Source organism: Schistocerca americana, chromosome 4 (assembly GCF_021461395.2).
Source record: "Schistocerca americana isolate TAMUIC-IGC-003095 chromosome 4, iqSchAmer2.1, whole genome shotgun sequence".
NCBI lineage: Eukaryota > Metazoa > Arthropoda > Insecta > Orthoptera > Acrididae > Schistocerca > Schistocerca americana.
This window is the reverse complement of record NC_060122.1, coordinates 539,490,387-539,506,523: the sequence shown is the minus strand read 5'-3', so window position 1 is coordinate 539,506,523 and position 16,137 is coordinate 539,490,387. Positions and strand designations below refer to the sequence as shown.

At 39.1% G+C, this 16,137-nt stretch overlaps 1 protein-coding gene across 1 annotated transcript in view; it reads right to left on the bottom strand.

Moving 5' to 3' along the window:
* LOC124612389 (roquin-1) overlaps positions 1-16,137 on the bottom strand; it is a 238,999-nt gene that overhangs the window by 142,459 nt on the left and 80,403 nt on the right. The window contains exons 7-9 of the mRNA XM_047140567.1: positions 6,794-7,025; positions 2,323-2,522; positions 1,987-2,209 (exon numbers count right to left, since the gene is read on the bottom strand). Of these exons, the coding sequence (XP_046996523.1) occupies positions 1,987-2,209; positions 2,323-2,522; positions 6,794-7,025 (655 nt within the window). The remainder of the gene's footprint in view (positions 1-1,986; positions 2,210-2,322; positions 2,523-6,793; positions 7,026-16,137) is intronic.

The following is a 16,137-nucleotide window of genomic DNA, read 5'->3' as shown; positions in this document are numbered from 1 at the left end:
TACCTATCAAAATTCCAACCCAATGCATTCCATTTTTATCTTCACCTGTATAGTACAATCGGAATGCGTCACTTTTTAGTTCTCCACAACCATCCCATCTCACCTCACACATTCAGAGTACATCCAATTTGTTTCTTGTCATTTTATGTTTGGCGTTTTCTAATTTCCCTTTCTGGAGCAGGGTTAAAACATTACAAGTCCCAATCCTCAACAAGTCTTCTTTCTTCTTCTTCTTCTTCTTCTTCTTCTTCTTCTTCCTTCCTTCCTTCCTTTTCCATTTGCCCTAATCTCTGGAGTCCTCATTGTATTCCCCTCCCGGAGTTCCGACTGAGGGGCAGCTTTACCTCTGGAATATCGTACAAAGAGGTCCATCCCATGAACGTCTAGAGAAGTAATTCCAGTGGTGGTTTTCCGTTGTCTTCTACTGTCTTCCACATCCTGTCAGCTCGCTGACCCAGTTTCCCGCTGAGTTTGGTTACCCAACCTTCCACTGGGTTGGCTCAGCTTAACAGGGGCACGACGTGTAAATGTGACAAAATCATTCAGGAGGCAGGTACTCATTATTATGATAATCAGTAGTTCTCCATTCAGGCAGACTGGGTTGCAATGGTAAAAGTCAAACATCAGGGAAGGAATGACACAACACATGTCTGAATTTATCAAGCACCAGATATCCTGGAGTAATTACTGCTCGTAGATATTGCATATCAAGTTGTATGTGAGACAAACATTCACAGATAGTCTGTGGATGTTCGTTTCACATACAATTTGAAACACCCTATCTAAGTGCAGTAATTTCTCCTGGATATCGGATGGATAAATTCTGAAATGCGTCATATGAGCAGTAAAGTTATTCCTTGCCTGATTTTTTACTTTTACCACTGCGACCCAGTCAGCCTGAATTCAGAACTACTGATTGTTTTAATTTCAAGCCTGATGTTCGATAGCAAATGACAAAAGAATTTATTTATTTATTATTATTATTATTATTATTATTTTCCCCCGTGTGATACGATTACAAATACACAATTTTTCTTTACTTGCACCTTCAAACATTACTTCTTGTAAATTTCATCACTTTAGATCGACAAGTATCCTTTAGGTTTTGATGAGTCTGTCTGTGAGTATCAAAATATGAGTCATAAATGACTGCTACCTTTTGATTGCATTGATTTAAATGTTAACATTTATTGTACCACCTAGGGACCACAGGCCTCAGTATGTCACATAAATTTCAACTTGATACTTCTTGCTGTTCCTGAGAAAAAGGGGTTTCTAACAGTCGGACAGACAGATAAACAACAAAGCAAACCTATAGGGTTTCTGTTTTTACCAACTCGAGGCATGAAACTCTACAAATTCATAATAGTGTGGCAAAAAATCAGAGTAACTAGAACTGTTTAACGACAACTACAAAGAGATGTGTTGAAAGAAGACAGCATATTTTCAATTTCATTTGTGAAAGCATGTTATTCATAACTGCAGTATAAACACTTCATCAGATTCCTTCTCCGCAATAATAAACTGTGTTTTCTATAGCCACAAGTATTTTATTTTACTGAACATTATATCTCTATTACTTGTAATATCTAGTTTTGATCATTTGTTTGTCACCTGCATGTTGTCTGTCTGCTCCTTTCTCTCTCATTTTAGTGTCTGGCACTGATTTTTTATCACTTCATACACATTTTATTCAATGCTGGTATATAATTTTGTCAGTGGGTTTTATCAGCAAATTCACTGTGACAAAACACATATTTCAATTCTTGTATAGATTTTCACACCACCTATAAGTCCACCACACTTGTATTTGGTAAACAACATCTAGCTTGAGGAACAGAAATGGTAAGCTAATGACAATGGAATATGCACAAAAAATTACACATCATCCTTTCACCACTGAGTAACTTATGACTAGGGTTAATGGCTAGACGATTGAGGTTATCAATTACTTTCACAGAATCTATCTAACAGAATTTATGCTACCTGTATATGTCTGACGTGAAATTTCCTGGATTGGGAGCAAACATTTGCTGCTGAGGCGTTTGGTACACTGAAGAAGTTGGCTGTGGGCCTGGTGAAGGGTAAGTTGCACTGTAAGGTCTTGCATACTCGAAGCTTCCTGGAGGAATTGAAACGCCAACTGGTGGGCGAACAACAGCAGCAGCAACTGATGGGACTTGAACAGGTGTTGTACTCCCAATGAAACCTGCAACATTCACAAGAAGTATACGTAACTTACTGTAGTTCAGAGAATCTCAAAAGCTTCAACTCTTTAAAAACAATATAAATTTTATGAGAGACACTACAACAATACAGTACCTTCTCTTAAAACAGAGTTCTCAAAAGGGGCTGATGTAATAGATGAATTGCTGTTGGAATAAAGCAAGTCATCTGGTTGTATGAAGACCTTATCATTGGTATGGAAGTCATTTGTCTGGTTCTCCTTTTGGTTTGCATCCGACCCCTTGGATTGTGTAGGATTACTTCTCACAACAGCTTTTCGATTCTTTGCTCTGTACCTACCACAAGTAAAAATATTATTTATTTTAAATTTTTATATATAATACAAAAAACAGATCTGAAATTTATCTAACAGCCCTGCAAGAAACAAGATACACAGGAACTGGCACATGGAAACATACAAACATATTCCAAGGTGCAATGGATCGAAAGATGGAAATTTCTGAAAAGACATAGGTTTCATGCTCAGTAAAACAATAGCAGGGGTAATAATCAATTTTCAACCATTTGATAGCAGAATAACTGTTATTAGACTAAGAGACAGATTCACAAATATAACAGTAGTTATGTTACACATCCAAAGTGAGGTACTGGAGAATGAAAAGAAAGGCAGTTTCTAGGAAAGACTTGAATAAGTAATTAGTAAGACAACAAGGTATGATACGGAGCTCATTGTTGGAGAACCAATGCTGAAATCAGAAAGGAAAGCTTTTGGAAGGGAATACGAGGGATAGAAAGTTTACATGCTGAAAGCAATAACAATGGAGTGTGGTTACTTTGATACACATTTACAGCCAGCCTCAGGATTATGGCCGCATATGTTTCTTGGAAGGACAGTCACAAGGCAACTTGTGTATTGCCAGGTAGCAGAACAAAATACTGAATAAACCATGTGTTGGTAGACCAAGTGCATAAAAGCAGTGTAATGAATGTGTAAACTACAAGAGGAGCCGAGGCAGGTACACTACTTAGTCATGACAGATGTACAACAATGAATAGCTATAGCAAATCTAAGGGGAAGAAAGAGCATAGAAGAATGGCATAGTGATGTAGACAAATTTAAAGGTAATGGCAAGGCACAGGAATTTCTCATTAAGTTTCAAAAGGGATTTAAGTTTCTAACAATGGAAGACAAGCTTGACTTTGAAGACCAGTGGGAAACGATAAAAACAAGAATGGAAGAAGGAACAGCAGAAACGAATCTGAGAAAAAAGTAAAAGAAAGAAGAGTAGCAAAGGAAAAAACACCCACAAAAAGACTCTAATGAAAGCAAAGAAGCATATTAAAGTGCTAATTGGTAAATCAAAAATCTTCTCAGAAGGAAAAGGGAGAACATTTTGAGAGTCTTTAGACCAGAAGGGGATAAAAACTGCAAGGAATGCAATATCAATTAGGTTCTTCATAAAAGGATATTTATCACAGATGTGTGTATACCACAGATGTATGGTATTATAGATAAAAATGGTAAGACGGTTTCGAAATTAACAAAAAGTATGGAAATTTGGAAGAAGTATTTTGAGGAGCTTTTAAACGTCAAAGATGGAAGTACAGAAATGGAGGAACAACATAAAAACCAGAAAGTAGATCCATTAGCTGCAATGCCTACAATGAATTAGGTAGTGCAAAACAAATTCACAAATTTTTGACCAACATTTTGAATGACGAAAGACTGTTAGCTGAGTGGAAAGAAGCAATCATAGTATCAGTCCATAAAAAGCGTAATAAACAAGAATGCAGAAATTATAGAGATATCTCATTAATTAGTACAGCCTACAAAGTGTCCAAGAAGATTCTCCATAAAAAGTAGAAACCTCATTTAAAAGGGGTAAAAGATGAGAAATGAATGGGATTTATAAAGAATCGATACATCACTGATCAAATATTCGCACTAGAAGTAGCCATATGAAAATAATAGGAATACAGCAAAACATTGACAATATTGTTTGTTGATTTTAAGAAAGCCTACAGTAGCAGGAACAGAGAAAAGTTGTGAGACAAAATAGAAAAGTTTAGAATACTACAGAAAATTGCAAATCTTATAAAAGTTGCACTGGAAGGCTCAAAAGGGATAGCGAAAATGAAAGGAGAATATTCCACGGCTTTTGACCTAAAAACAGGCAGGGAGAGAATATCACCACTCTCGTTCAATATAATAATAAAGGAAATTGTGGATGTAGCAAGCGAAGCGGCAGTGGGAATAGAAATGAATGTACTTGCCTTTGCAGATGAGATAACATTAATTGCTGAAAAAGTTGATGATCTAAAAGTACTCACAAGAAAGCTATTTAAATTAGTAATAGAGGCTGGATCGGAGGTAACTGACAAGAAGTCAAAATTCATGAGGGTAGTAAGAAATTACATGGCAAAAATGTGGGATGCCCTGGAGGCTGATAATCACATGTTCGAAGAAGCAGACAAGTTTAAATATCTGGTAACTAAAGATAACAATGAAATGAAATTATCATATTAAAATAGTAAGAAACAATAAACAGAAGCAACAATCAAAGTGGCATCCAAAACATATTACTCAAAACATTACTGTCATAAAATTTCTTTTTCAAGAGTAACCAAAATAAGAATATGCAAACCTATAGCCAGACAGGTGTTATTACACTAGTGGCCATTAAAATTGCTACACCAAGAAGAAATGCAGATGATAAACGGGTATTTACTGGACAAATATATTACACTAGAACTGACATGTGATTACATTTTCACGCAATTTGGCTGCATGGATCCTGAGAAATCAGTACCCAGAACAACCACCTCTGGCTGTAATAATGGCTTTGATACGCCTGGGCATTTAGTCAAACAGAGCTTGGGTGGCGTGTACAAGTACAGCTGCCCATGCAGCTTCAACACGATACCATAGTTCATCAAGAGTACTGACTGGTGTATTGTGACGAGCCAGTTGCTCGGCCACCATTGACCAGACTTTTTCAACTGGTGAGAGACCTGGAGAATGTGCTGGCCAGCTGCAACATGCGGTCTTGCATTATCCTGCTGAAATGTAGGGTTTTGCAGGGATCAAATGAAGGGTAGAGCCACGGGTCGTAACACATCTGAAATGTAACGTCCACTGTTCAAAGTGTCGTCAATGTGAACGAGAGGTGACCGAGACATGTAACCAATATCACCCCATACCATCACTCTGGGTGATACGCCAGTATGGTGATGACGAATACATGCTTCCAATGTGCGTTCACCGCGATGTCGCCAAACATGGATGCGGCCATCATGATGCTGTAAACCTGGATTCATCAGAAAAAATGACGTTTTGCCATTCGTGCAGATAATGTCGTTGAGTACACCATCGCAGGTGCTCCTGTTGTGATGCAGTATCATGGGTAAATGCAGCCATGGTCTCCGAGCTGATAGTCCATGCTGCTGCAGACGTCGTCTAACTGTTCGTGCAGATGGTTGTTGTCTTGCAAACGTCCCCATCTGTTGACTCGGGGATCGAGACGTGGCTGCACGATCTGTTACAGCCATGCGGATAAGATGCCTGTCCTCTCGACTGCTAGTGATACGAGGCTGTTGGGATCCTGCACGGCGCTCCGTATTACCCTCCTGAGCCCACTGATTCCATATTCTGCTAACAGTCATCGGATCTCGACCAACGCGAGCAGCAATGTCGCGATATGATAAACCACAATCGCAATAGGCTACAATACGACCTTTATCAAAGTCGGAAACGTGATGGTACGCATTTCTCCTCCTCACACGAGGCATCACAACAATGTTTCACCAGGCGACGCCAGCCAACTGCTGTTTGTGTATGAGAAATCGGTTGGAAACCTTCCTCATGTCAGCACATTGTAGGTGTCGCCACCAGTGCCAACCTTGTGTGAATGCTCTGAAAAGCTAATCACTTGCATATCACAGCATCTTCTTCCTGTCGGTTAAATTTCACGTCTGTAGCACGTCATCTTCGTGGTGTAGCAATTTTAATGGCCAGTAGTGTATATGGGAGAGAGAAATGGAGAATAGATAAGTATAAGATAAATCAAACAATGGAAAATCCAGGCTGGATTATGAAGTATAAGATATAAGGTGAGAAAGATAAAGGTGTTTGAAAATAAAATCCTGAAGATATTTGGACTTATTTGTGCAAGAGAAGAATTTCAAAGAGAAAGAACAAGCAGCTCAGGAAGATATACGATGAACCAAATGTTGTTTCGAAAGACAAGACACAGAGACTGATGTGGGCACGTCACTTCCACAGACAACAGGAGGAATCAAGATTTAGAGAAGTGTCAGAGAATAAACCCGAAGAACGAAGCCCTTCACACAGACACATGGAGTGGCCAGGTGGCCACGGATCTTCAGATACTTTGAGCAAGAGAAAAAGGTATCAAAGACAAAATGCTGTACTGGAGGCGACCTGCCGAAGCCAAATACCAGAAGTGGTTTGTGGGATCAGGAGAGTAAGAGTAAGTAACTACACATAATATGAAATATGAAAGAACAAATTTATGTTTATTAAATGTTAGAAATTGCACTTACATAGTAATTAAGGAAATGCCACTTCTGTAAAATGAGCACTTACTTTTCAAGCTCTTCTTCTGAATGAGCAAATGTACAGTTTGTCCCACGTGGACAACTACCTCGTAAGGTGTGATCTCGGCACATGCTTATTTTGTATTTTGGATTATGCGTATGGCTTGTCTCTTGAAGTCTTCGACTACCGTGATGTTGAATAAATTCGACTAGGCCAGTTACTACAGTTCTCACAGCTTCAAGGGCACCACAGCACTCGGACCATGTTGGTGAGGTTGATTCTGATTTGAAGAAAGATTGATGACAATAACACAGTAAAATTTAATGCAATGCATCAGTCATCAAATAAATATATCATATACTGCTGTACAAGGCAGTAATACCAGTTATAATTAAATTTATGCACTTCCTAAAACATTTCTCATAATGATTAGATGTAACATGAGGTCCTAAAATATAAATTGATACTCAGAAATGTGTAATAAGCTCAGTGCAATTTATATATACCTAGTTCACAGAATTATTTGCTGAAAAGAGAAATCTGCTAAAAAAGTCTATTCTATACATATGACCAACATAATAACATCTCTACATGATATTTGACAACCGCCCATTTGGTCACAATACTGATGCAACAAAAAAAGCAAAGGTGCAGCTTTTGTGTTTTCGCATTATCTGAACTAACTACAGAATCTGTAAGAGATCAGACAATAATGCCATACATTGTTTGAATGTAGTTCCGGACTGTATAACAAAAATCTAAATTTGGATGATAACAGCTGTTGTTATGTGATACACAGCTGAAAATGGTAGAATACAGTGCTGCCAGAGGATCTACAGCATTTTAATACTGTCATGGACGTTCATCTTGGGTCACATCACATCAGCCAGGGATAGCGGCCGTGTGTGTGTGTGTGTGTGTGTGTGTGTGTGTGTGTGTGTTTTCTGTTTCTAAAGAAGGACTATTTTATTTGAAAGCTTAAATGTATAGCAGTCTTTTCATTGTGCCTGTCTGTGACTCAACACCTCCTCTATGTGGTGAGCAGAAATCTATTGTGGTTCATAATATCGTTGTTATTACATCCCGAACTTTCTTTTATACTATAAAATTTCTAAATAGGAGAGACGGTGATGTGGAGAAGATGACAATAACAACACTGTAAAATACGTATTTAATATGTCATCACACATCACAAACAATTACACAAATAGGCCTTTTTGGGAGAAAAAATTACTCTTGGCAGAGCACCCATAAATAATAAAGACCAATGCTGATTCTGTTCAGTCAGTGTCTACACAATTCTGACACATAAAAGATTTTCTTTTTTTGGTAGAAACTCATACATAAATTTTATGTACGAAATTCTGGACGTGTGTGCAAATTAACATACTGAGCGTCTCTTACTGAACTATACGATACATCCAACTACTAAATATCTTGAAAAATCAATAATTTTGTAACATTAACACACTTTGTGTGTGTGTGTGTGTGTGTGTGTGTGTGGGGGGGGGGGGGGTCATATCCTAATTTTAAACTTACACAAACCATTGGTCAATGGCACGAAGAGCAACAGTCTACAACAGAAAGCAATTTATACAGTTTTCTTAAATGACGTAATTATTTATTCGCTAGTAAACAATCTTCAATTTACTGGTCTTCAGTATAAACTAGAAGAGTGTTTTTTTAAATATAAAATGATAAAACTTTAGTATTATAGTGTATGCAATTAAAACACCAATTATTCTTATTGAAATTTTACATATTCTAATACTAACTTTGAAGAGATTTATTTTAGAAAATTTAGCATGGAAAAACTTTACACGTCATAAACAGGTAATTCAAGTTATATTTGCGTTCTCTGTTAACCTTGATGTCACAAGTAAAATTATTTGCCTTGATCTTTTATCATTGAAATTTACAAAAACCATTAATTATAATAATGCTGAAAGTAGGATGTACTGTCAGTAGTCTATATATGGGCTACTGTCAAGATAAAGTATGTTCATTTGTTAAGTAGTTGCTACAGAGTAGTATTTGTCACTCTGTTGTTGTAAAATAGCTGTGATAGAGCTATTGTGTCAGGCACCTGTTTTATATGAGTAAATGAAGAAAATTAAAAATTCAGGTGGGTTGGATTTTTATTTCAGAAAGCAATAATACACAATCACTCAAAAATGCAGAATAAGGAAAAAAGAAAGAGCATAAACCAAAAAAGTAACAAACCTAGGACATCTGCAGTGAACAATTGCCACCACCTTCAAATTCTTCAAGATAAGTATATAAAACAAAAGTTTTTTTTGTTTCCTGATATAAATCTTCTACTACATGCAAAACACCTCATTTAACTGCCAAGGAAAATGTAATTTATAACTAAAATTTTGAGCAAATTTAGCTCTTGGATTGAAATTGGTAATGTAGGAAGGTGCGCTGCACTTCATATTAATCGCTGGCAATTCAGCTGCCCTGCAGGTGACCCTTTTTTTTTTTGTCATGTCTAAAAGTAACTTTATACCTAGACAATTAATTTTGTAACAGAGTCAAGCAGCACACCATCATTACTGTATTTTAGCTTCACTACAATGTTTTTCCTACTCATTCACACCAACTTACATTTATCCACATTTAAAGCAAACAGCCCCTAGTACACCAAATAGAAATTCTGTCTTAATTGATTAGTGACTGAATAGACATTTTTGACCTGCTTACAGGTATCATGTACGACCATAATTTTCTAGGAGTCTTGTAAAGACCTTTTGCAACATCTGTCTATATCCAACTGATACCGACTGGAACCTCTGAGGGAGACATTATGTTCTAAATGAACAAAACATAGCTACAACCACAGAGACCATGCGACTACTGAATAACATATTGGTATTTTAGAATATGAGCAATTACTGAAGGTCCAAATTAAATAGCACCAGTACTTTCGGAGGAGCAAGCAATTAAAAACAAAAGAAGAAGAAGAAGAAGAAGAAGAAGAAGGAGGAAGAAAGAAAGAAGCCTGTACAATAATGATGCCAATGGCACTGCCACAGTTGTAACACTGGTTCCTCTCATAACACTGAAGTTCAGCACTGCTGCGCTTGGCTATCATTTGCATAGGTCACTGGTCAGGGTCTACCGAGCGTTGTTGGCAAGTGGGATGCATTCAGCCCTTGTGAGGCCAGGACATAATGATGCCAATCAATACAAATACTGTGAAGAGCAGCAGCCTACAGTGCTTATGGCAGTATGTAGAGTGGTGTTTGTCTTCTTCACCTTTCATTAGATGGGGCACAATTCCATTACAGTGCAGTAGCAAAATGAATCAATTATGTTTGTGTGTACTAAAAGCTGTGCTGTGAAAAACGTGGTGCATCTTGCAGTAGTTGGAAGCTGCATAACAACTGTGGCTGAAAGATGGCAACATTGGATTGGGATTGCTAGCACGTGTCTAATTTCCTGGCTAAAAAATGTAGGATGTGTGGTAGGATTTCCACTGGGTCCTTCTTGTCTTAGTCCAAGCAATCATTCTCGAAGGAATAGCATTCAATGGAGATCTACTGGAATGTTTACGAAAGATAAAGTGGTCACTCAAAATCTTTTACAAAGGGCAAAGAGAAAGAAAAAAAATGGACCAGGAAGGACTGCAAATGTTATCTTATCCAACAAATCATGTATTGTTTATATGGGATTGATGCACAGGATTGTGTGGGAGAGACGGGTGAATTCCGCAGGTGATATGCGGCATTTGATGGCTGTAGAAAGTCTCATGAGCCGAAGTTCACACCCGTAAGTGGTGAATCTGGCATCGCTGGTGTAGCCCCAAGTGATAAGCACTAATGGTGCTGCTGCTGTTGGGGAAGGCTGACTGCCATCCACATTGTCTGGGGAAGGATGCCGAGAAGGTCCCATGTCGGGTAGAGAAACCTGTGACATGCTGGATCCTCAGCTGTGTGTTATGCGATGAGCACAGCATCGAATGGAAGACAGGTCCTGGGGTGTGGGGGCAGTATCCAGGACAGCCAGCAGCCGTGACCTGGTGACCGGTAAGGGTGGGCCTGGGGTGGCTGGTAGTGACTAATGGGTGGGCTGCCTGAAGCCAGTCCAGAAGGCAACAGTACCACATCAATAACAGATGGGTCACCACGGGCAGAAAAACATGGAACAGAAAATTGGATCAATCGTTGTGCCAAAGCACTTGGTAGGGACAGGTGTTGTGCAAAAACATGAGGGAACATAATTTGTCATGTGCTAGCACACAGCATGGAAAAGTGATATATGGAAGCACTTGAGGGGATTGTGTGATACAGAAGGGCTTAGGAGGGAATGTGTGGTAGAGAAGAACTTGAGAGGGAAATGTGTTTATGTGGTTGCAGCTGTGGGGTGGGGGTGGGGGGTGGAAGAACGTGGAGGGGGGGGGGCAGGGGGGGGGGGGGGAAATTCACGAGGTGTGGGGGCGCTTCCGTGAGGGCGGTAGGGGGGGGGGGGGGAATCATGTGGTACAGAAACACTTCTTGGAGGGAATTGTGTGATTTGGAAGCACTAGGGGGAGGGAACTGTGCTGTGCAGAAATACTCAGGAGAGAATAGGACATTTAGTGCATAAATTAGGCACAGAAAGGAAACTTCAAAGACCTGTGCACACAGGAGGCATAAAAACAAACAAAAAGCACATACAAGGCGTAGGATGGGACTGGGCCAGGTGCAGAAGGCAAGACACACATCGGGAATAGAGAGAGACAGAAACATGATGTAGAGTCGAAGTGTAAGAAAATGTCAACACCACCTGCAGAGGAGGAGGCTGTAACGGTGCAGTCTGGCAACAGCAAACCCTGGTGGGGCAACAGAGATGGCGGTGGAAAGCAGCTGGCGTCAGGATTCCAAACACAGGGCCCGGAGTCATGCCAGAAACAAGAGGTAGCGCCACTGGTGGGTGGAGGTGGTCAGTCCCAGCAGTGCACTGAGGACAGTGGTCGGTTACCTCTAGAGTCATGATGGCATCAGCCTCAGGTTCAGGTTCTATGCTGGGAACCATCAACCATGGCAAACACAGAAGAGCCACTTTGTTGAGAAGCTCCAATCTGCAGGTAAATAGACCAGCAAGCCAAAGCCCTATGTAGCAGGGCCAGACACACATGTAAGCATTCATTCGAAAAATAACAAATACCTTCTTGCCAATTAATATGGCAGATGAGAAGAGCACTGAAGAACCTCACTAAAACATTTTCCTCATCGCCAGTTAGTATGTCTGCTGCGGGCGGTTCCAAAAGTAAAGGCCCACGTATAAACTGAACAGAACCTTGTTTGTAGTAAGAAACATAATTGGTAGACAGGTCTTGAAAAGTCATTAACCAAAATATGCTCTTTTGGTTGAACTCAAACTGTCTGGTACTCAGAAAACTAATTTGTTAAGCCAGCAATCCCAGTTTAAAAGTAAGTCCAAAATAAACTTTTCTGTGTTGAACACAAAACAACCCATCCACCTGGTGATGGGGGAACGGAAGTTATGAATTAAAGCTTTTGGCACGCTAAAGAGACAAACCAAGTCCGACCAAAATTCATGATATTCTTTTTTTTAAGAGATGAAGTCCAATTAAAGTTAATGACGCACTTAATACTGAGTCCAAGTTCTCAAGGAGAATTTACAAAGTCCTGTGAAGCCAAATTATAAAAAATCAGAGAAATACTAAAATCCAAAAGTCAATCTTCCCATCGGGGCAGCGTCATCTTCACGGAAGACCCACTGCAGGATCTAGGATGAGAAGGCTGACTCGGAAGGTGGTGACAGTGCAGTGACAGCCCCAAAGTGAGCTCCTGATTGAGAAAATCCTCACTAATTCGGTGCCTGATCCAGAAAGCCCACTCTAATTGAGCTGGTGTTTTGCTTCCTGTCATGTCACTGGTCTAAGAACGAGATCAGTGGTGCCAGCAACTTCTGCTGGCACTTTGTTGGCCACCTGGTAGTCAAGTGTGTTGTGGCAGCCCTTGAGTATCTTCTGAAATGGAGCAGGCTGCCTGTGTAGCTTGGTTGTGACACTGGTTGCAGACAGAGTAGAGGTAAGCCACACAATACTGCAGTTTATCTGCCATCTTAAGGAGTACTATAATATTAGTACAGAAACCAGATGGCAGTTATAAGGGTCAAGGGACGTGAAAGGGAAGCAGTGGTTGGGAGGGGTTTAGCCTATCCCCGATGTTATTCAATCCGTATATTGACCAAGCAGTGAAGGAAACAAAAGAAAAATTCGGAGTAGGTATTAAAATCCATGGAGAAGAAATAAAAACTTTGAGGTTCGCCGATGACATTGTAGTTGTGTCAGAGACAGCAAAGGACTTGGAAGAGCAATTGAATGGAATGGGCAGTGTCTTGAAAGGAGGATATAAGATGAACATCAACAAAAGCAAAACGAGGATAATGGAATGTAGTCGAGCGATGCTGAGGGAATTAGATTAGGAAATGAGACACGTAAAGTAGTAAAGGAGTTTTGTTATTTGGGGAGCAAAATAACTGATGATGGTCAAAGTAGAGAGGATATAAAATGCAGACTGGCAATGGCAAGGAAAGCATTTCTGAAAAAGAGAAATTTGTTAACATCGAGTATAGATTTAATTGTCAGGAAGTCGTTTAAGAAGTATTTGTATGGAGTGTAGCCATGTATGGAAGTGAAACATGGACGATAAATAGTTTGGACAAGAAGAGAATAGAAGCTTTCGAAATGTGGTGCTACAGAAGAATGCTGAAGATTAGATGGGTAGATCACATAACTAATGAGGAAGCATTGAATAGGATTGGGGAGAAGAGAAGTTTGTGGCACAATTTGACTAGAAGAAGGGATCGGTTGGTAGGACATGTTCCGAGGCATCAAGGGATCACCAGTTTAGTATTGGAGGGCAGCGTGGAGGGTAAAAATCGTAGAGAGAGACCAAGAGATGAATACAGTAAGCAGGTTCAGAAGGATGTAGGTTGCAGTACTGGGAGATGATGAATCTTGCACAGGATAGAGTAGCATGGAGAGCTGCATCAAACCAGTCTCAGGACTGAAGACCACAACAACAACAACAACAACAACAATATTAGTTGCCCTGTCTTTCAAAATGACAATTGTCACATCCACAGAGCTAAAGCTTTAGTATCACTGGGCTAAAGTTGTGGCGTCACTTGAACAAAGAGGGACAATCACACTCAATGATTATTTGTTTGATGCTTCACTTAGATTACCTGTAAAGTACGACAAAGATGAAAGTCATTCATTTATTTTGTTTTAATATAAGTGAAAATTTATTTTACCTTCCCACATCTGTAACTTTACCAGAATGCATTGTAACTGTCAAGATGTATTAATCAGCAGTAGCCATTGCACGAGCAAATCTATTTTCCATCTTTTATTTCAAAATTTTCCTTGTTTCTTGCCATAGACTTCTCTCAAATCCTTCTAGGATTTCAAAATTTCATTTTATTCTCCTCTACCCATACCATTATTTGAAAAAGATATTGGTTTATCTTGCCATGAAAAGTCTTCTTTGGTTAGCAAACAGTCTACAGTCTAGAAGAGTGTCTTTGGCACTGACAGCTCAGCTCAGTAGCATTGTTTTGTTGCTAAGTAACTGCTAGAAGCCAGACCACTGATGGACTGTGTTTGAACACACAGCACGAGCCAAGTTGCCACAAAGCAAAACTAATGCAATCTTGTTTGAAATATAGCTGTGAGCATGTTATGTTTAACTGGTGCTGTCATTTTGCTTTGTTTACCTAGAAGTCTAGTTTGTCAATTGTTCATTTTGGGTGTTTTCGGTGCTTATGCACTTCTATTTCATTTCAAACTATATCAGTGCAAGCATAACACATCACCTGAACATCTCCTTTCTGTTGCTCAGATTGTAAAGAGGATTTCAACAGCTTTGAAAGTAAGTAAAATCGCTATTGTAGCAACAGGGAAAGAACAGTACAATGTAGATTGTGACAAGTGCGGCACAACAAGGCTGCAGACACCAGAAACAGATGTCTCTGAGGAAGAAGCAAGTGTCAGCATTGGATAATTTTCAGAAATATGCTATTTGTCATCTACACATATTATTAATTAATTAATGTCCTTCATCACATTTTCCTGTCTGCATGTTACAGCTAATCTCAGAAATTATTTTAGAGATTTTGATATGGTTTCCACTAAGAGAGTGAACAATCTGTGACAAAGGTTTCTGTATGTCACTACATATTATAAACAAGCCATCTCACCATACATACTTAGTGCTACCCATGTGAAATGAGGGCTTGTCATTAATCATATATATAACTTACTATAAGAAAACATCTTGCACTACTGAAATTGCTCATGTTGCTTCAGAAAGATGATCTTTTTAAAGGCAGCATATTTTCACTATGTACAATGCTTAAAGATACACCTTTTAGATATTTAGTTATTAATGAATTTAAAACATTAACAGAAAGTGTAAGATACCATTTTGTAAGGCTAATCCCAGTGGATGTTGTTAGTGGATTTCCACCCATCAGAATGTCATATTGCTGACAAATTTTTCCAGTTTCTTTTTGGAGAATTATAGCAAGGATAAACTTTGATCTTATAAATGCATGTTAACTGTAGCTGTAATTATTCTGTTACATATAATGTATGGTGTGTGAACGAGGTGCAGTGACAGCAGAGCTACATGCTAGCAAGAACTGGGACCACAGATGCTGAAGGATATCAAAAGGTGATGTGCACAAAATATCCGACCAAAAAATGGCATCACCTGCAATTCTTACAATAAATGGAAATGCTGTGTGGCTAGGGCATCTAGTCAGGCCTGTGAGTCTTTCGAGCTGGGAATCGAACCCGGGCCGTTAGGTATGACATCCTGTCTTGCTGACCACTCACCTAACAGGGGCAGACATTCTTACAATGACTTTAAAGAATTAAAATACATTCCTTGGTACATTAAAAAATGGTCTACTTGAAATTTTAAGTTGTGTATGAAGTCAGAGCCAGACTTGGGAATTCACTAATGTACAAGGTTACATCGTTCCGTGTAAATACACGAGAAAATATTAAAGGGAATGCATTTTAATTCTCAGCTTAGACATTATGTGGGTATGATTAATAAAATCCTGAATAGTGTCAGTACATATACCGTGTGGTGGCTTGTGTAGTATGGATGTAGATGGCAATGCCTGAAGAGGAAAAGTAGAGGTTTTTAAAATAGAAATTGGCAATGCCAAATAGGCCTTGGTGTCTTTTAATGAGTAAACTTACTGTCAAGATAATAAAGAAGCAGTGTGACTCTAACACGATGTCAATCAATGTATAACAAACTGTGATGAATAAAGCTCCAGTGGTACAGCAGAACTTACTTCATAATTGCAGTGAGAAGAAGTTATATCTCTTGCCACTTTTTGCAATTTTAAAGTCAACA